The sequence below is a fragment of the Polyodon spathula genome, chromosome 5, assembly GCF_017654505.1.
Source record: "Polyodon spathula isolate WHYD16114869_AA chromosome 5, ASM1765450v1, whole genome shotgun sequence".
Lineage (NCBI taxonomy): Eukaryota > Metazoa > Chordata > Actinopteri > Acipenseriformes > Polyodontidae > Polyodon > Polyodon spathula.
In genome coordinates, this window is record NC_054538.1 from 27,387,154 (window position 1) to 27,409,969 (window position 22,816).

At 34.3% G+C, this 22,816-nt stretch overlaps 1 protein-coding gene across 7 annotated transcripts in view; it reads right to left on the minus strand.

Annotated features, from left to right (window-relative positions):
• The window catches only part of map4k3b (mitogen-activated protein kinase kinase kinase kinase 3b), a 100,136-nt gene that overhangs the window by 17,355 nt on the left and 59,965 nt on the right, over window positions 1–22,816 (minus strand). For 2 of the 7 annotated variants that reach the window (XM_041250187.1, XM_041250186.1), the window contains exons 7-20: window positions 22,760–22,802; window positions 22,113–22,185; window positions 18,953–19,084; window positions 18,330–18,392; window positions 17,304–17,385; window positions 17,101–17,211; window positions 16,621–16,695; window positions 10,999–11,077; window positions 9,432–9,490; window positions 8,553–8,615; window positions 3,253–3,296; window positions 1,425–1,463; window positions 1,086–1,139; window positions 525–576 (exon numbers count right to left, since the gene is read on the minus strand). In XM_041250187.1, the coding sequence (XP_041106121.1) occupies window positions 525–576; window positions 1,086–1,139; window positions 1,425–1,463; window positions 3,253–3,296; window positions 8,553–8,615; window positions 9,432–9,490; window positions 10,999–11,077; window positions 16,621–16,695; window positions 17,101–17,211; window positions 17,304–17,385; window positions 18,330–18,392; window positions 18,953–19,084; window positions 22,113–22,185; window positions 22,760–22,802 (969 nt within the window). The remainder of the gene's footprint in view (window positions 1–524; window positions 577–1,085; window positions 1,140–1,424; window positions 1,464–3,252; window positions 3,297–8,552; window positions 8,616–9,431; window positions 9,491–10,998; window positions 11,078–16,620; window positions 16,696–17,100; window positions 17,212–17,303; window positions 17,386–18,329; window positions 18,393–18,952; window positions 19,085–22,112; window positions 22,186–22,759; window positions 22,803–22,816) is intronic. The other 5 variants (XM_041250192.1, XM_041250191.1, XM_041250190.1 and 2 more) reach the window with 4 other exon arrangements.

Sequence of the window (22,816 nt, forward strand, 5' to 3'; positions counted from 1 at the left end):
CTTAGGGGCTTTCTTTACAACATGCTATTTGTTTCAGAATCATAGAAAACTATTAAGCCTGGTTCATACAGCACTTCTGTTGCAGATGAATGCGATACTTCAGGTGCAGACAGCTAAAAGCTGTGCAGCTTTACTATTTGCTGTATGGGACGCATCGTGTCGCAGCCCTTTTGACTGCACAAAGTGGTCGCAGCTGTTTTTTATACTTTGAATAGACTGCATTAGATATATTTACATTTAACTATATGTGCTTAGTTTGTACCTCTATACAAGAGGATTTAAAAAAAAAAAGTGATGTCATTGGTACATCAGTCTTCTCCACCAGCAGAGATTACAAAAGGGAGCATTTTAAACATTTAAAGAAAAGAGGGTATGTGACAGAGAGGTATTTGATGAAAGAGATTAGGAATTGTGATTGACTTTTAGATGAAAGTGGACCACAAGATACTAAATTAGTTTCCAATGACGCCTTCATGCAATCCTTAAAGTGTATGCATTTATTTGTAAAATAAAATAAATCTTACCTTTGGTGGCAGTGGGGGTGGCACTTTCGGTTTCAAAGTTGATATAGTGGGGCTAATAAAAATGTAAAATATATTATTCGGGTCAGTAACAATACAAATGTACATTTCATTATCTGTGATCACAGCAGAAGAGTGATACACAGTTTATTAAAACATTTTTGGATAGTTATGAGAAACTACAAAAAAAAAATGCTTGTTGAAACAGGGTTATTGATCTATTCCCTTTTTAAAAGAAATATGGCACTGTTTTTACTTGTATTGTACTACTATATTTATTTTTTAAGGTCAAGCCCATTTAACAAATCATGATGTGTGACGTGGAGGAGGCAAAGCAAAAACATCACACAACAAGAAGAGAGACATGCCCACAGAGACCACTCAGCCAACATAAAATGACAACAGACATCAGGCTGGCACAGTTGCAGTGAATCTGGAATGAGCGCACAAAACTAGGAAGAGCTGAAGCCTGCAAAGCGGAATGCGACGTGCATGAAACTGAAAAAAAACTTCTCTCGGATTTGGCAAATAAAGACTACAGCTAACTAGAACAGGAAGACTTACTGTTGAGTTTCATCATCATCACCATCATCATCCTCTAAATGTGCCACATGTCCCCTGAAGAGATGAACAACGTACTATGGCTCAGTGGATCTGTCTGGCAGTACTTCAGCTGAGCTAAAATAATTCTGGCATGCACTGCCGTTAGGGCACCGTCCACAATGAAATGCATCTTTTCATACAGCATTCTATTCTAACAAAAAATAGCTGCAGTCCAAGCAAATTAGTCGCCTATTATATAAATTTAACAAGTACTAAGGCGAAAGGGTTCTGTTAGGTTGCACCAAATAAAAGCACAAATGCAGACATTCAGGATTTAAAGAGAGAAAGCAAAACATTTACCGTTGGTGAAGTTCCTCTTCCACTGATTTTAAAAGGCTCCTTTAATATATATTAAAAACAAAATGTAATTGTGTTTATTGAATTAAGACATATATAAGAGCAAGTACCTTGCATTACAAAAACAGTGACGACACAACAACTGCTTGTACCAGGTTATTTATATTTATATACACTGCTGCGCAAAAGTCTTAGACATGAGTGAAATAGCTTGCATCACTTGATTTTCAAAGTGTGGTATCCAAAGCATAATCAACCAAGTACAGAGAAACATCATCTGTAATTGACAGACCCAGGACTGGAAGACCTGGGTTTGTCAAATACAGATGATGTTTCTCTATACTTGTTGATTATGCTTTGGATACCACACACTGAAAATCAAGTGATGCAAGCTATTTCACTCAATGTTTTTCCTTCTTTATGCTAGTCAAGGTTGTTATAATAGTAGAAAACACTAGTGGAGGCTTTGAGTAAATGGTTGATGCTCATAATGCATCAGAGTAGAAAAAGGCAACATGTATAAGATTATATATATATATATATAATATATATATATATATATATATATATATATATATATATATATATATATATATATCTATATATATATCTATCTATCTACACTATCATATATTTCATATATCTATCTATATCTATATCTATCTATCTATCTATCTATCTATCTATCTATCTATCTATCTATCTATATCTATCTATCTATCTATCTATATATATCTATATATTATATACTATCTATCTATCTATCTATCTATCTATCTATCTATCTATCTATCTATCTATCTATCTATCTATCTATCTATCTATCTATCTATCTATCTATCTATCTATCTATATCTATATATATATATCTATATCTATCTATCTATCATATACGGTTGGGACAAAATATGACAAAGCCTAATACATTAGAAAATACTAACATCTGTTTTCTGTCACAGGGAAAAGAATTAGGCATGTTTCAGAAAGAACCACATAATCTTACACAGGCAGGCATGTAAATCAAGCATCAATTAACTTGCTTATCTGTTTTACTGCATTTCAAACGAATGTTTTGAAGTGCATGAGAATTACATCACATTCCTTTTGTACTTTCCACTAAAGTCACTTCGAATAAAATAGCTCATGCTGAATTAAAATTAAACAAACCTTCCCATTACATTCAAAGCATGGCATCTTGATGAGAATCAAAAGGACAGTAATGTCAAGAACTGCACCAAGAATATTTTTTTTGTTAAACAAATGCAGTTCCACGTTTCCACGCCTTTCTTTCTCTTTACCTAACTAATGCTATATTATGATTTAACTATAAAAAGTACAACTAGTCACCTATAGAACACACACCACAAAATGAAAACATAATATGTTTTGGTGGTTTATAAAATATGCTAGGCAACAGTTGTGCGATAAAAAAAAATCCCAACCCCCCCCTCCTCAAAATATGCAAGCCTTGCAACCACGCCTCATCCAAATGGTTAAATGCATTAAGCACCTTTTTAGGATGGGATACAAGCCTAGTATTACAAAGCCTGCTTTATATCTTATTACAGCAGATCAAAAAAATAGATCACACAGCATTTGAAAAACAAAGCAAGCCAGTGGGAAGACATTGCTAATGGTATTAAAGATATGATGAGTGGTTTCCCACAGGGGGACCGCTACAGTTTTGATCCTCCTAGCAAGACAACATTAGGAGGAGCTGTGAAGCAACATAAGAGCCTTAATGGCAATAGCTATACAGATCCTGAACAAATACACTGCAGTTCAGATAAGCATCATGACGGGGCCATAGATTACACTCATTTAAACTTACTTATTTGCTCCAAAGGGCCCTTGTCCATATTCCAACTGAAGATCCTGTAAGAGACATGAAAAGGAAAAATCAGCAAGATGATCATTTTCTTTTAGCACGTCCGATTTCAAAAGTTTAAATCCTCGGTTTAAGAGATGAAAAAAACAAATCTGTATTGACTATTTAAAGCAAGCACACAGGTTAACCACACAAAGTATAAAATGAAGTACAAAAAAAGCACACTGGAATACATCAATACATAACATCTAACAAAAGAATAGCGGTATTAGCAATTAAAAAGGGAGTGAAAGGGTTTTAGAATATTGGATACTTTGGACAGTCAGAAAAACAAACAAAAAACAACAAACAAAATATTCAATGCAAAATGTTAGCTTGGAAGTTGTACTGGAGGATTTGTGCCCATTACAGTGCTGCCAACCAGTTCCAGGGTGCAAAAACACATGCACAAAAAGAATTATAAAAATACAACATTTTAATGGCCTGTGTTATCTCCCTGTTTTATGGCACTAATCAGACAAACTGCCCTTAAAGAACATCTTTACATGGGTATGAAATATCAGTGTTACCTTAAATAATCTATTCTTTTTCGTGTTTAGATTCACTTTGTATCATTTTCTGTTTCATTCACATGTCCTGGTGACTCCCTAAAACTCAGAAGTTGGAATTTGTTGCTGTTGTATTTCTTGCATCCACTAGGGGTAGTGTGTTAATGGCTACATTCTGGTGTATCAGATGTATGTGGATGTTAGCTCTACTGAGGCCACAGTGGTGCTTAAACTTCTTTGTTCTGTAATGACTGAAACGGCCCAGACCAAGTTGCTCTTTAATATCAGTGCTTATTGACAGTTTGAATGAATGTTGCCGAAGAATAAGGAAATAATGCTGGTGGAAATCTTAGTGGTGTTCTATAGAGGGCGAATGTAAAACACATTTTAATAAAATTGTGTTGTCTGAAAACTGCATTTTTCAATAAAGGGTCAAAGACTTATTTTATTCAGACATTTTTGTATAGATTTTTTCTGAAATGTCTTATCCAGAAAAAAAAAAAACACACACACACAAAACACATATAAAATGGTCACAAGAGAAACTGTGGTTTGTACAATGATGGTAAAATATGATGACAAATCTCTAACTTATTTCACTACACCTGCAAATCCACAGTATAACCGGTTTTAAAGTGAAACACTATAAATGTGATAATCATACAGGAATTTCAAGTCTAATAAACGTGACATCAGAAAATTCTTGCATAAGTCTCTGTTATAATTAGCTTTATCTATACTTGGACTTCCATTGTCCAGGTACACTATTAATATTATGCGTTCTCTCAAGCTGTGGAATATGAGGCCCCTCTTAATTTCCGTAGTTGTAGTATCATGACGTATTCAAAATGAGTCCCCTTTCCAGCAGAACACAAGAGATAAACAGTCTCTGAAAGCTGGGTCCACTTATCTGCATTTTCTTTTTTTTAGTTAAGAGTGGCTTCTCATGAAGCTGAAGTGGCTACAAAATATAACAGAAAGGACAACTAGAGGTCAGAGAAGCTAATTCGAGGTCTGCATTGCAAAGGTGGACATTTCAGAATGCATAATTTAAATTAGAACGAAGTATAACTTGGAGAGTAAATACAAAATTAGTACAGAAGTTGTCAATTACATTTTATTTTGTAATGTTTTTTAATTATTTTAATACTGTCTTGTGGCACACAAAATACCATGTGTTAGTTATTTAAATGGCATGTAGGACTTCACAGTGTGGCAACAGTAGGTTTAAGATGATGGAACACAGATTAGAGAACTCAAAAGGGTAACAGGGATGAAGATGATAGTGGAAATAAATTAGATGTACCATATAAAACAAAGAATCAAGCCTAGTTCTAAAATAAATTATAAAACAACTGAATGATATATTATCAGATTTTATTACACAATTAACAAGGATCCTTATACTTGGTACAAGACCATATATTAAAAAAAAGCAGCTTTTAAGGAGAGAAGAGGATTAAGAAGATTGCCCCCCTGCCCACCCCATCTGAAAATAAACTGAGCTGGATTCTACGGGACGGGTGTCGGCTCCTGCCTTCATCCATATATAATCAGTTCTATGCTGGATCTATTTTGGACAATGTCCACTGACAGTGTTGCCTTAGCAGCTTTACTTCCCCGACACTCGATTCAGTAAAATGATACCCCTCCAATCACAGAAGCTGTGGATCAAACAGCATGCAACAGTTGTGAAAAATTAAATATCAACCTTAAAATGTAAACTGACAATTAAATTTGATGTTAAAATGTCTGCTTGCCGTTTATGTTCATTCCTGTTAAGGTCAATGGCACATCAATTCTCCTCCAGTTACCATTTTGCTGAAAACTGCCCATATCATTTGATCACTTGGTGACATTAACTGAAACACTGAAATCTGCCAATATCAAGACTGAATTTAATTAAATGCAACACTACAGATAAATTGCTTACTGGGTGTTTTACACACTGAAAAAATATGAATTATGCATGACATTTAAATGTAATGCGTTGAGAAAATGCACAGCAATTTTGCTGCACAGCTAGAGTTTGCATTTTATCAAGCTTCTTGTTTCCGGCATCTCACTGGTCAATATATTGCATGTGGTGGCTAGAGAACTCTTCGTATAAATGCCAGGACAGGTCATTGTAACCTGCCTGGGAATTGACAGAAAGACATGGCCACTTAGTCAGTTTTTTCAATATTTAAAAAAATAAAAAAAAAGAAAGAAAAAAGGTACGGTTCAATCCACTCACTTGTGCAATGCATGTTTGTGATAGTAAATAAGCAACTGGATTCTTTATCTTCAGGATTTCTCGGCACCATTTGAGCCCCCCTCATCCTAACCTACTGATGTCAACCAAATTTTTGTAAGGTAAAGCTATATAATAAATACAATATTCTGTGTTTGGAGAGAGTTGGGATGCTTTATATTGCTATAGCAATAAGGAATACTACTTAATTGATTATTTGCATTGGTACAGTATCGGTATAGCTTTTTTTATTGGAATTTTTTTTTTTTTATTAGGGAGCATGTCTGTCGACTTGGAATGGGAGAGCCAAGAGACCGAGAAAGGAAGATTTACAGAAAACCAAAAACCTGTAACAGCCTAGTATTACCACTGGAAGGAGACTCAGTAAACACAGTAGCTAACTCCATTGAGAGTAGCAACTTCTTGGACTATAGTATTATTATCAAGGCAGGAGTAAATGGCTGTGAAAATGTGTTGGATTTTTTTAGGGTGGAAAATAAGGAAAGGGAGGTTTTTATTTTAAGATCAAGTTTTTGTACAACATTACACTTAAAATGTAAGGCTGTAGGTAAGGCTGCATACCCCATAAGTTTGCACAAAAGTATATTTAATGGAAGTACTTGTGACTTCAATGTTGTAAAGTCGATTCCCATGCATAGGCTAACTCACATCAAATAGTGAATCATGCGCCAAGCCAATCAAAGTACAGTGGGAGGGGGGTGTGGGGGGGTGGTAAGGTTACAACCAATAAGGATTCAACATTCCCTTTAAGAGCATCTGCGATAGTGAACGGAGGCCATTTTGAAACAAAAATAAATAAATAAAAAAAGGAGACAAAAGCACAAAAATTAAAATGTCCAGCAGCCCAAGTGAGGAGAATGACAAAGCCCCTCAAATAAGGTTAGATAAATAAAATAAGTGATCTATAAGGCTTTGTCTGAAACTGTCTGGCACGTGCAGCATCTGCAACCCCCATCTGCTTCCCTCAAACCCTGTAATCTTTCCTCTGTAAGTTCAACACCACATCCATTACGCAGAGCTATGTTTGCCATTAATAAACCACTCATGCATTCTGTGCCTGTCATGATATACTAGGTCTCTACATTTACTGGTTCCCTAGTCAAAATACACACAATTGACCAGTGAACTGTGTTTCAAATAAATTTTTAATTAACTCAAAGTCCAAGCACTCTTATGCATGCCTGCTCAGACATCAATTGAAACCAGAAACCAGCCTTCTGGGAACTGAAGCATTTCAAATGTTCTGTGGAAGATGAACATGTCTGGACAGCGATATATAACCATCTGATATATGTGGTATCAAGCTGGTAAAAAGTTAGATATAGTTAATGTATATCTTGCCGCCATGTACCATCATCACTTAAAAATCAACACATGAGGGTACATGTACAATAGCACCCCTCTCAACCCACTGCTCCAGATTGTGAATCCTATACTGTGTATCACAAAACACCCCAACAAATGACCACTACAATCATAAAACTGACCACCATGTACCGATTTTAACATTTGATTGAGAAATGTCTTGCTCATAGTTGGTATTAAGCGACAGCGTCTATCAGTCATGTATGTACTGTCTAACCTCCTGCCTTCCCTGTTTGAAAATGACTGTCCTTTTCGAGAAAACAATTTTTTTGATTAGGAAAGTCATACAAGTTTGAAAATTCATTCCTTGCCCTGCCAAGTATTCAACAGCTACATTCTACATTTCCGTATCAACGTCACCATGATCTTTTTTTATCCTGATACTGACCGACTTCCACAACATATAAAACAGCATATCATTACAAATGGCCATGACTCGTTTAGTCAAATGTGGACAAGCAGTTCTGAAGGCAGAACCTTCTTTTGATCTAGTAATCAGAATTCCTGCAAAACTGGGTCACCAAAACCTACATTCTGATATAAAAACATGATTTAAAAAATTGTTCTAACGAATGTCAATACCACGTTTTATTACACTTGGATGAGCAGTTCTCTCAAAGGATGTAAAAACAACAACAAAAAAAAAAAAATTTGAATAGCTACTGAAAAGCCTGACCAGCCAGCTTAACATCTATGTAAACCCAATTTCAAATGCATTTTGTATAACAAGGTATAGTGAGCTTATAGGTACAGTACAACGATTGTAAATTAGTTGTGCAGCAATAAAATTATAATCTCGAAATACAGAAATTGTTTACCAGTTTGAGGAAGAATAATATGAGCTATTTTGGTGTCAGCAAAGCCATTGTAAGTTCTTAGGAAAACTACGACTGTGCTAGTCCAACTGGAACTGAAAACAGAGCCCTTTGTAACCAAACTATTGCTTCAAACACCTTGTTATTTAAAAGATCAAAAAGCATTATACTGAATATCAAGACCAAACTAACCCACAGCTTTGAACGAAGTTTGGACAACAGTGTTATTCACAAACATTTATAAGGTATTATGAAGAAAGCAAACAGAAGAATGACAACACAAACGGAAAGCAGACAAACATACTCAAAGGTGAAAAATACCAGATTAGATCTTGCAGTGTAGTATATTTCTTCTGAACAGTCCAAAAAATCGTCACTGTCGGGCTGTTTAGCGGACAGACCAAGAAATTCAAGTTATTTACATCAAGGCCAAAGCCCAAAGAACAAAAAGGGAGAGGACACGCTTGCCTACATAGTTTGGCAGACACCCGAAACTAAATTACATTTGACATTTCATTAAAGCTACACTAAATGCCCCACCACCAATCAAAAAAGAAAATTAAAGAAAGAACAAGAAACTAGAATGACAATTACGTGCAACAAGAGAAACCTAAATTATAAGGCAGCAGACAAATGAATTCCCAAAAACCTATTTTAGCTACACTGATCAATTAGATTAATTTAAATCCAATTATATGTACATACGCTACAACAATAACTCATTAAACTTACCTTGTTAAAATTCTAAGTTCAAATGTACCAGTAGATCATTTCTTTATTACACTAAGCAAGACATGCTTGTGTAGCTCCATTTAAATACAAAATCAATGCAGTAACACATACAATAATATAGCTTGGGTATAGCCTTTCCCCTCCTACATTTGGTTTCTATCATTCATTAACCGAAGTCTACTGACAGCAATTTTACATAGCAGCCAAATTCTGCATGAAGTTTAGAATTCTCCATTTAAAGTTGCTTGAGACAAAAGGAGGCCTAATTATGAATGAAAGAGATAAATTCAAATAAAATTAAAGAAATGCATACAAAACAAGTAAATACATCAATTTAGCTTGGTAAACTGATAAATTAAAACTGTCCATTGTTTTCAAATTACAAGGAGAGCTACAGTACAATCCCTCACAAAATACAAAACTCACATACAATGCAAGAAGCCACGGTACAGGGTGCGAGATACTTACAAGTTCATGATGTGGTTCAGTTTCCTTTCTCAAAGGGGGATCAAATTTAACCTGTCCAACTGAAGAAAAGAAACATTTTACATTGCAAATTTTCAAAATTACAATGTTTTGGTGTAGAATGGAGGGAGAAATTACTGGTGCACACCCCTAGTGGTCATTTTTATACTGTACTGGCCACAGACCACCTTGCTAAGACGCAGATACTAAACGGTAACATGTGAGGAGTTTATTAGACATGTCATATACCCATGAGTGCATAGTCAGGAATACTTTGTGATTAAGAACACATACAAGATAATACACCTATATTATGCACATTTACGGGTATTATTTTAAAACACAAACTGTATACAAGCAAAAGGCCTTTTACTTGAAAAATGTAATCCTACAATTTTATGATGGTCGCTCAAATCCGGTTATTTTGTTAGATTTTGTTATAATATTTTCTTGTATTGTGTACACAATAAAGCACTCATGAAACTTGTGTGGTTTAGACAATTTTTTTTTGGGATGGCATGATGGACAGCAGCTAATCACTGTAATTGCTAAAACAGAGGGAAATGGAAAGCCAGCAAACATTAGGTTATTATCATAACCCTGGTTGCCCGAAATAGAAATGTAACAATTACCTAGTGGGTGTTTACCTCCTAAAAGACCCCAAAACCTGAATATTATATACCAAAGCTGCTCAGCCGAGCCTGTGACGCAGTGATGTTTAAAGGACTGCACACACAGATCTCAGCATCATTTTTCCTTCAAGTCTGCTTCAATCAAAGGCAGTCGAAGCTGCTGAGCTCCTTTAAAAAACTGCCACACAAGGAATTGAGCTCCAGGGAAGACCGAGTCGATTTTGACATGGGAATCTAAAATAACTGCTAGATAGACCTTTAATGTAGAGGGAGATTTCCCCTCACCGAACAGGTTCTGCAAAAAGCTGCAGCATAACTGCCATAGGACAGGTCATGAGGTCGAACCCACGAGGCAGACGCCCCACTTGTACTCGTACTGGGAACGTGTGGACACTGCTCTGGCATTTTGTAGGGTGTCAATAACCCTATTGGACCTGGACCCAGACGGCTCAAATGCTACAGGCTCGCCGGGTTGCCACCCCTCCTATTTTTGTGCCATCTGCAAAATTTAAACAAGTTTTCTTACTACACCAGAGTCTAAGTCAGTAATGTCGATTAGGAACAGCAGAGGACCTAATACTGATCCCTGTGGTACTCCACTGGTTACCTCACTCCATTTTGAGGTTTCTCCTCTAATCAGTACTTTCTGTTTTCTACATGTTAACCACTCCCTAATCCATGTGCATTCAGTTTAAGACTTTGTCAAAAGCTTTCTGGAAATCTAAATGTCATATGCTTTGCAATTATCAATCGTCGATGTTGCATCAAGCATTTTGAAATAAAAATACTTATTTAGTATGTCTCATTGTTTCCAAACATTCTGCTTAAATTTAAATGGGCTGCCACCACTTTTTATTTGCTTATAACTTACTATTACATGCAGCCTTTGCCATTTAACCAAATACAAGAGTATTTTAATTTCCAATAAGGGAACTTACAATTTATCTCAGAGCGTGTCTTTTCTTCCCTCGCGTTTCTACTTGTTGAGTGAATTCTGTGAGGGACAACAACAGCAGGCTGAAACAAAAATACAAAAAATACACAGGGTTACATTGAGCTCATTCACACTCACCAGGGTAGGTAGTACGTTAAAGATTATGTGATTTATTTAAAATTCAATTATTCTAGTGGGAAGCTGGCCAATCTTTCCAAAAATGGGTTACCAGTAATCCTTAAATTGTTCCATCCTGCCTAGACTACCTAATATACTAGACTAAACAAAATAGGCCAGATCAATTAAATACCGTACCAGGTGAACTGAACAGCATTCTAGAAACCCTTACATTTTGCTGGTTGCCCATAAATATCTACATTATTTAACATTTCTATTAAGTACTTACTCAAGGAAATTATGCATGCAATACAAACAAACCAAGCAGCTTATACTACAAAACACTAGCGCTACATCCTGCTGCATATCCAAAAACTCTACATAAATATTCAGGCAACAATACATGCAATTCCAACATTAACACAAAGAGGGTTTCATTTGTACTATGTGCTTCTGATCTGATTCTGTATATGACCAGAGTCGATTACATTATCTTAAATGTTAAAAACTCACCCGCTACAATTCCACAATTAAGACATGCTTTACATTGAAATCTTTCTTCATCAATTTAAATTGCTACTTAATATGCAATTGAACTTATTATACATAAATACAGCGGTGAAAAATCACCATCGTACATCTCAATCCTAGCATTAACTAAGTATATCGTTGGTTGTGTATTCTTAGATTTGGTGGTTGTTATTTTTTCTCTAAATTCCATTAAACTCTTGTCTTTGTAATAAAAATGGCAATTTCACCTGGCTTTATAACATAGTTTACTTATGTCCACAACGTACAGTATCTTTCTACTTTCCAACTGTCTTCATTCAAAATGATGCAGACCAATATTAGACAATAACCTTTAACATTCTTACTTTTAAATCATTAAAACAAATGGCAATAACAAACATGAATAACCCTCTTTTTAATCCTACCAGGTTTCAAAAAGGATCTAAACACCTTTCAGCAACTGTGACCACTGAGCTGTGAGACAGCAAGCATCTTTTTTGCAAGAAAACACAGGTGACCAAACAATTGTTGACTATCTATAGAATCTCTTTATTCAGTTTGTCCTATGCACATCCAGTTGTTTTCAATCCATACAAAATGACTGACAAACATATAAAAACAAGTATGAATCATCTCTGAATTCTGGCCTTTAAGCCTTCCAACTGGGTTGTGCTGGTCCCTAAAGGAGACAATTATTTACAGCTCAATTCCCTAGAGACGCACAGAAATGTTTCCTGTATGCCAAAGTGACATGCAAAGGCTGCTCACCCAGAAAGGTTTAATCATAAGATGTTGCCTGCTGTTAGCAGGTAAAGAAAAAAAAAAAAACTAACATTTTACAGTGCAGCTCAATTACACATTTACCAATTACTATTTGCTGACTTTTAATGCATTTTAACATAATTTAGCCTACTTACTATGTTCTGTGTATTGTCAGAAGGCACATTATTAACAATATAGCTGGTTCATATTATAAATGGCTTTAAAACATCTACTGTGTCGTCACATTAAATTCAAAATAAGCTTTCCATGTATAACATCAGATGTAGGAGATTTCTATTAAAACTGTTAGAGTTCAGGAATCAAACAAGAAATAAAAAATGGGATTGACTTTCAAAGAGTGATTTGTTATACAGATACCATTTTTCTAAAATCACACACAGTATGATCTGGCTTAAAAGCTAACACTGGCTTAAAAGGTAGCAATGTTTTCACAGTAAAAACTATTTTAAAACTGCATTGGCTTTCAGTCCTGGTGGGACCTCAAGCGCTGTTTAGAGTTTTTAAAAGTACTGGATGGGACTCGAGTTCCATTTACCAAAATGCATGCACCAACTTAAATTAATTTATCATTCTTTGCTCCAGAAAAATAATTCAGGACTGAAAGGGTTAAAGTGAAAATGGTGCAATCGAAAGAACTGCAGTACATATAGATAGGGCTTGAAGTTTTCAGTTTTAACCGATAACTGAAAAATACACCCTCGAAGACCTATTTAGAGCATTCAGTTTAAATTTTTTTTAAACCGATAAACCTGGGCTTTGGCAATATATTTTAAATAATGTCAATCATGTACTACCTTTGTTTATTTAAAGAAACAGCTTTCAGAGAGCAGGCCACGTGCAACGATTGATACTGACCTACGTAATAGAATAAACTTGTTGGAGCGGCTGAAAAAAAACAAAAAAACCACAAACACTACAGCACGATAGATACAGAAGCAGTAATCTGCTACTTCTTAATTCTTGGATTCAAAATTTTACAGCTGTGGACAACAGTTTTGCCTCACCTAAAATTTTAGAATTACATAAAAAAATATTTTATAAAAAAAACTATATGAACATAATTTAGATATTTTATTCAACATTATGTAATCAAAGAAACTACAAGATGATATTGCAAGAGTCAACCGGAAGCCATAATACTAAGGTAACATTATTTAGCAGGTTTCATTCAATTTCATGAAACAAAATGAGTTAATTCTATAGGGTGATGCAAAACCTGAATCCTAAGTTAACCTTTGTATATGTTTTAGTGAAACATACATGCAATTGATTATAGAAATTGAAAATTGATGCGTTTGAGTGGTGTTCATTTTTAATAACAAAAAATAACCGATTTTGCCAACAAACAATAAAAACCGAAACATTCAAGCCCTATATATAGCAAACACATGGCAGTTGATAAAAATCACTCTCACACAGCTGGAAAGTATCTACAGAAAACAATTCCATCACACAGTAAGAAAGGAACTCAAAAAATCAAAGACTCACCATCTTAAAAAAAAAAAAAAAAAAAAAATCCTACTTTACTTTGTTTTTTGAAAAATGGGGGGAAAAAAGAGATTGTTGAAGAGAATTACAAATGTTAGAAGTATAATGGAGACTTTTTACTCCACATATGCCCCACATACTCAAATGTTATATTTGATCTCTGCTGTTATAAGTGGGGTGTTACTTCAATGTTAAGGGTTGGCTGTATTGTGTCAACATCCAGCTACATGGAATATCAGAAAAAAAAAATACATATACAACCTAAATATATAAAATATTTAACACAAAATGAAATCCTATAACATCATTTTAATTACTTGATAAGTCCCACTTTTTTTTATAACCGAGAAAAGAGGGCTTGAAGTTTGTGATGGGCTGTGATTGTACACACGTTCTTAGGTACCAATAATACAACTCAAACATATGTGGTCAGCCACTAAATGACATTACATGCACCACTTCCCATATCATGAAAAGGTAATTTCATTCATCTACAATAAATCTTTGTAGGAATCTCTTAATCCATGTGGTCTTCGAAAGATCAGTGAATTTGTCTGAACAGCCACCCCCCCAACCAATAAACAAAAAAATAATGTCTGGTAAATTTCACTGCTTAAATTTCCATACACATTTCTCAACTCCTGATCCCGACAAGACAGACAAGACTTCCACCAACTATGAACACTCCCTAGACCAATGTATATTGCACAATAGTTCACACAACATTATTATACTGTATAACCTTTGCAGATGTTTGTTTATTGCAATCCTCAAAGATTTTTTTTAATCACTTTTGTATATAAAATATGCAATATTCATTAATTATGACTTTAAAAGTACTTTGCCTATTTAAAAAAAATAAATAAATTGAATCCATCTACATCTCATAAATTTGGATCCACATTCCTTGATACAAAAAGAAACATTGAAAAGGTGACGTACTAGACAAAGTAAAAACAAGAAAGGTTTCTACAAAAGGCCCTATAAAAGCACTACACCTTCATGTATTGAATTAAAAATAAAAAAAAAGGTTAAAACAAGCTTGTTTTAAATTTCTAAATGACAAAATCTGCTCTTTATGAATTGACTAGTTCATCTCCACCTGTTGTGAGAACATATGTTATGAAGCAGGCTCCTTTCTGGGACTTGAGCGTGCTTAACTTTTTTCAAAGTTCTTGGTCTAATTGAAATCTCGTGACAGGCACTACGTGAGCAGTCATTCTGTCTTGCCTCTCAGAAGCAGTGATCTGGAGGCCAGTGCCAAAAAAGGGCCGAATTAGGTCTCCCAAAATAGAACACAGTGCACTCAGAGTATACCACTGGCAAAATCTGCAAGTATTTTTATTTTTTTTTAGATGAATTAACAACTATTTGCATATATTGAGAACAAAATTGGACACTAATTAAACAATTACACATACAATAGTTATTACAGACAAAAACAATACTTCAAAAGACCAGAAAAAAATCTTATTGTATATTATATAAATCAGACAGATGGTTAGACTCATGGTGACATATTCACACTGTGTGTAATGACAATGTTGGCAACAACTTCCCAAGATGGATCCTTCACTAAACCAACTAATAAGAAGCCTAAACACATGAATAAAACTATTGTGATTTTCACGATCTTGCACTAATGAATATCCATAAAAAGTTTATTTTGCTTGCTTAAAAAAATCAAGTAAAATAATAAAATATGTGGTGAACTTGCCCTGACTGGCAAGGAGTTATTTTTCAATTAGGAAATATTTGCTATTTGATCTTGTTGACCTGTGTGTATACACTTAAATGAGAAAGTACATGTGCATGAACCACCTTGGACAGGAGCAATTCATTAATAACTAATTTTCTTGAACTGTAAAAAAAAAAAAAAAAAAAAAAAAACAGATCATACAGCATGCCAATTTCATTCATGTAAATGGAACGTTAAGGCCCTGTATATGAATGTGTACAAATTATTTTTTACTGCAAGCTACAGCCTGAAAAGTTAACATTTTAATTCAAGGAACCTTAACAGACCAGACTGTTTACAGCTGCACCAGCTCTTATTTTGATTGTTATGAAACTTAGTGTGTCAACACACTAGCATGCTTAAAGACCACTCTAAGCACAACAGGCAATTTATTTTAATTAATGCTGGTAAAAGTATTAAAATAACTCATAAATAAAAACTATTTGACCACTAGATGCAAAAGTATGACTACAGGTGTTGCTATAAAAAGAACCAAATTTGCTCTGATAATTATAATTTCCAAAACTACCTAGAACTTATTTGAATGTAACCCCCCCCCCAGTAATATTAACAGCCAAATATGCAGCAAGTTCACACAATTTATACACAATTTTTCACACAAATATATATATATTATATATATTATATATATATATATATATAATATATATATATATATATATATATATTATATTATTATATATATATATATATATATATATATATATATATATATATATATATATATATTTCCCCCCTCAAAACATCACAAATTAAGAAAAAGTGGAATTCATTGCAGAAAGTCATTTTAAACAGCTGTTAAGATAATACACGATTACATTACTGACAATTTCCTGAACCCATATTGAACCCAGATTACAGTTCTCTCTCTGCCATGTTAAGAACATAAAAGGCCAAGGATGATGCAACACAGTTTAGATAAGACAGGACTGTATTAGACAGTGCACTTCAGACAGACAACTGTGGTACCTTCAGACGGGCGGCAAAACGTGGGGCTCGCCGTGCAAGAGGTGAAGCGGGAGAAAAGATCCCAAAATATTTAAACTACATTGGGAGAAACAAATAATGAAATGTGGAACCACAGGGAGAAGGAAAGAGTAGATGTAGAAATGAACACATTGAAAGAAACAACACATAGTATAGCATGTGCACACAGTATGAATTTGTAATATTTTAGAGGTTTTCCTCATGAAGAATTTAAGTGGACTTTAAGGGAATTACCTATTGGGAACTAAAGGATATATTTCGTTCTACTATATTTATATATAATATATATATATGCATATATATATATATAATATATATATTAAACAAATCTAAAAAATACTTTATATTCTTTTATAAATCAAAATGAGAGAAAGACTCTGAATACATTTCAAGCTATTTGAATATTCATAGATTTGTCCCAGCACCAGCAATTTACAAAAAAGAAAAGAGAATAAAAATTACCTCCGGATCATCATCATCAAAGTCATGGAAAGTACTGTGGTCTGGATTGTTTGCTTTATCCAGCAGCTCAATGGCAAGTGTTCGACTCAAAGGCTGTGTTACAAAAGGATGCTGGAAGACAAGAATACTGGTCAATACAAAACCCCATTAAACTGCTCTTGAAATGTTCCATTGTGAAATAGTCGATGTATTGAAAATGCTACCTGCAGCAGTTTTTCAGCTGTTGGCCTTTTCTTAGGATTTTTTATCAGGGACATTTTAACAAAATGGTGACAGTTGTTTGTCCTTCAGAAAAACAAACAAGATTTTCAAAAATGCACAATAGCAATAAAAACTGAACAATATAAATAACCTGCCATGTTTAAAAAAATTAAATAAAATTGAAACCCTGTGATAAAATGACAAATAAACACAATCAAGGGACATTCTCACCCAGGATTTAGGAATTCTGTGATTATACTTTATTGTCAAACATTACACTGAATTGTCAATATACAAGTTACCGACTGTAAATTAGTAATTTTTTTTCTAGTTATAAATATTACTCAATAATTTCAGTGATTGCATTTGCTTTCTCTTGTATGTTGTGTTTTGCTTTATCTCTTGTATGTTGTGTTTTGCTTTATCTGTAACATTATCAGTGTGCTCTCCATTCTCAATAAAACTGGAATACATACATTGTGGGGTAAACACAGTGTAAAAGATTAAGGGCTATATGGCATATACCACCATATAACACTGTCAAATAAATAATTTGCTTGCAGATGTGTTTCCTACTGGTAAGGTAGACATCTGTTAAATTTCATACAAACCTTACAGCAATGCTAAAAGGACACTGCTTGACGTGGAGGTGTGATTTAAGAACATGTCACTACTGCTGAATTAAGAGTTTGTTTTGTATAGTAAACTGAAAACCACCTGTCAGTAACAACATAATCCATTTATACAAAAAAATATACATTTACCTTGTGAAATATGGTGGTTTATTTTTTTAATATTCACATAGGTTTTAAAACAGCCCTAGACTGAGAGGCTCATTACTGGAAATTAGTTTACTTTTTAAAAAAAAAAATTATATACGATTTAAACTAAACAAAATGACCAGAATTACTGCTACTTTATTTTCTTTTTAGCAAACTGGTCATAAAAAATAAACATATCCTTAAAACATGCTATCAGTTTACACATTTGAATGAAATTAAAGTTTTAAATTAGGTAGAATTCCTTACCATTTCATTTTGTCTTTCAGTTTAGGTGGCTGAAAGTTGCTTTTAGTCATCAAGAATAACGCCCTGTAACAATTATAAATTACTTACATTTGCTTTTACTGTTTTCAAACACCAGGAAGCAGAAATATTCAAAATGAGGAGGACTGGATAAAAGTTTATTTGAAACATGGGCTTTCAAGTGCTATCAATTTACTTATATAATACTAACCACTGTTTATCTGTATTGAGACTTATTACTTTTGAACTTAAAAAGGACATAATTTTATACTCCACACAGTCACTGGCAATACTTAAATTGCTCCATCTGTTTGGTTGTTGGCTGTAGAATCTAAATATCATCTTTCCCTCACAATAGTTTGTGTGAATCATTTTGTTTTCTGTGGGAACAGCTAATGATGTTGTGTAAAGAATGCATATTTTAACCTTCATCTATTTGTCAGGAATGACTACAAGCGTTGCCAGGCCATCAGATTTTTACCAATAAGTTCTTAAAAAATTAAATGAATACTGGCTTTAAGCTTCCAGGACTACTTGAAATTTCAAACCTTGCCCAACTATTCTAATCAAAGCAGATCAGATCCCTCTCATACAAGGCCTGCCGAACGCATGGTTTTCATACCAACCTCATTGGATGCAAGTCAAACATCGGGGGCTGAAGTTCTGCCAGCTCGATAGCAGTTATACCAACTGCCCAGATGTCACATAACTGGTTGTATCCACCCTTCCTCTCCACAGCAGCTACTTCTGGTGCCATCCTAAAAGAAAAACAAAAACATTTTTTAAAAGTTTAAATTGTCTGCCATAAACTGCGATTTTCTATACATTTTCTATTCTTTTGGCAGTTATGACGCACAACAGTGTTAAACAGTATGCTTGATTATTCACAACAAATAAGAGGACCTCACTTACAAAGCGTTTACCGTACACAAAATATGATTACGGTGCGCAGTTCTGTGCCCATCCTATGTAATATTCCCATTTCCTTGAGGATGCAAAATGAAAGGGCGGAATAGCGCCGTCGCCTCATTTGCATTGACTTAATGACGTTGATGTATGCAAAGCAGCATGTTAAACACAGCTGTCATACATTCATGAGCTATTCAAGGTCTGAAAAGGATTTTGTACATACATGAATTAACCCAAAATGTCGCACTGAATGCTGCAGCAAAAGCTGTGTACCGATTTAAAAAGTCATATACTTAAGAACCTGATTAGCTAGAACATGTTAATGCAACACTATGATTTATTTTGTGCTAATTGTAAGTAGACTAAGATAAAAAGCATATGCTGACAATCTAGTTTGTTTAAAATAATATTTATTTACAACTATGTGAAGCCTACAACGCAACAGCGTGATTTGTTTTGTATTACATGTAGGACAAAAGAAAGAAACAAAAAAAAAAAGCCTGCAAGCTATTCATTTGATTTTACTACTGTATCGTAAGCCTATTGTACAATCTATATTTTTACACAATGTAATGTGTACACAGAACACATTAGTTACTTAATATGCCCTAGGATCCTATATTATATATATATATCATATTTATATATTATATATATATATATATAGACACACACACACACAGTGCCTTGCAAAAGTATTCAGACCCCTGACCAATTCTCTCATATTACTGATTTACAAATGGTACACTGAAATTTCGTTCTGTTTGATATTTTATTTTAAAACACTTAAACTCAAAATCAATTATTGCAAGGTGACATTGGTTTTATGTTTGGAAATATTTTTAAGAAAAATAAAAAACTGAAATATCTTGCTTGCATAAGTATTCAACCCCCACACATTAATATTTGGTAGAGCCACCTTTCGCTGCAATAACAGCTTTAAGTCTATTTCACTGTAGGGATGGTGTGTCTTGAGGCATGAGCAGTGTTAGGTTTGCGCCACACATAGCGCTTTGAATTTTGGCCAAAAAGCTCCATCTTGGTCTCATCTGACCACAAAACCTTTTCCCACATCGCAGCTGGGTCACTCTCATGCTTTCTGGTAAACTCCAGACGTGCTTTCAGATGGTACTTTTTGAGTAACTGCTTCTTTCTTGCCACCCTCCTATACAGGCCAGTGTTATGCAGAGCTCTTGATATGGTTGACTGGTGCACCATTACTCCACTCCCAGCCACTGAACTCTGTAGCTCCTTCAAAGTGATTGTTGGCCTCTCTGTGGCTTCTCTCACAAATATCTTTCTTGTTTCAGCGCTGAGTTTTGAGGGACGGCCTTTTCTCGGCAGTGCCTGGGTGGTGTGATGTAGCTTCCACTTCCTGATTATTGATCCAGCTGTGCTCACTGGGATATCCAAACACTTGGATGTTATTTTGTACCCTTTCCCTAATCTATGCATTTGTATTACTTTATCTCTAACTTCTGCAGAATGCTCTTTGGTCTTCATTTTCCTTCAGTTTCACAGCCTTACCAATGATCCTTCAACAGTGGGGTTTTTATCCAGAAAATGTGATAGCAACTTTAATGGTTCACAGGTGGAGGCCAATGGTAAGGTAATTGTGTCCTCGTTAGGGCAATTTCTTTCATCGGTGCAAACTGGGAGCTTCCACAGCACATGGGTTGAATACTTATGCAAGCAAGATATTTCAGTTTTTTATTTTTCTTAAAAATATTTCCCAACATAAAACCAATGTCACCTTACAATAATTGATTCTGAGTTTCAGTGTTTAAAAATAAAATATCAAACAGAATGAAATTTCAATGTACCATTTATAATTCGGTAATATGAGAGAATTGGTAATTGGTCAGGGGTTTGAATACTTTTGCAAGGCACTGCATGCATGCATGCATGCATATATATATATATATATATATATATATATATATATATATATATATATATATATATATATATATATACACATATAACTAAACAAACAGTGACTGCAAATAATAAAACATACAAATACATACTACTTTAATTAAGGTCAAAAATTAAACATGTATATATCCAAATACAAATAACAAACTATCAGTAAAAAAATAAATAAATAAAACATCCTAAGATAAAGAAATACCTGCCCAAAACCCCAAAATATAGCGAAAAAATGTAAATATATTCTTAACCTCAAACAAAAAACAACGGTCCGACCTACAATTGACACAATCTGTTCCTAAGTTCCATTTGGGATAAAAATGATGCACGTAATAAAACTAAGTGAGTAAAACATAATACTAGTGAAAAAGTCTACCCAACCGACGTTTAAATACCTTTATTGATCGAGCAGTGTTAGAAGCAAATTTCAACTGTTAGACAATGTTACAAAATTCATCATAGTAATTGAATACAGTTACTAAAATTGTAACTAAACATAGTTACAATGTACATTTTTCTGTAGGTTCTTTCTGACTTTAACATCCATGAATCTTGTAACATTGTGTCAAACAGTTAAACTGAATTCAGATTTTGTTACCTATATATACAGTTGGGTTTCACTGGAGACAAAAAACATTTTTCCGCCCCCCACCTCAAACAGTCACCTCAATTTTCCTCCTGTAATTCTGGCCAAATTACCGCCGCATATTAAATGAGGCCCAGAGTATACTAGATCTATGTGGCAGCAAAATAAGCCCTCAGTTGAAATTTGTGAACACAGATATAATACACTGCATCAATAGAGGGTAGAGTGAACTGGCCTGAATGTATGCTTGTGTAAAGTTATAATTCTTCAATTAATGAGTACCTATAAAATAATAAATCAAATAGATTCATATTCAGTGTCGTTAATTGCATATTTCAATGTTAAGGTCTTCACATTACCAGTATGGCGTGCCGATAAAGGATTTCCTTTTGGCCAACGTGGCTGTTATCTGTGCAGATACTCCAAAGTCAGCTGTAAATTCAAAGATTTTATTTAAAATGTGCAATATACTGTCAATGCAAATGAATTGTAAATAAGTGGCACAAATCCCCCCCCCCCCCAAAAAAAAAATGTTTGTATAAACATGATAAACATTTATGCATGATGGCTGCTGCGTTTGACTAGAAAAGTCTGCTCATTTTATATTGGACATTTTTTTGGGAAATGGCAGTTAAATTTAATGAAAAGTGCAAAATGTTACTTAATTGTTAATGGATAACAACATTTTGAACATCAAAAGCGATAAACCATGAAAAATGCCATTTGTAGTCTTGTAATTTTGTTGTGAATAACTGCAAGTCAAAACAGATCCGGTGTCATCTAACTATTCTTCTAAAATGTTTTCATGACTTACAACTTTTCCACAGAGTGTGGGTGGATCTTGGTTCTAGAACTGTCAAACCAATCAATCAACCAGTCCAGAGTCAGGGCACCACAGCCAATTAAGTGATTTTACAGGCAAACAAAAGACCACCCCCACGTACCACTTTAAAAATAGATAAATCAGGCAACACAAATCAAGGCAAGATTATTAATTTGTTCTTACCTAGTTTCACATACCCATTGTCTGTTAAAAGAATATTTGCTCCCTTTAAAACAAATC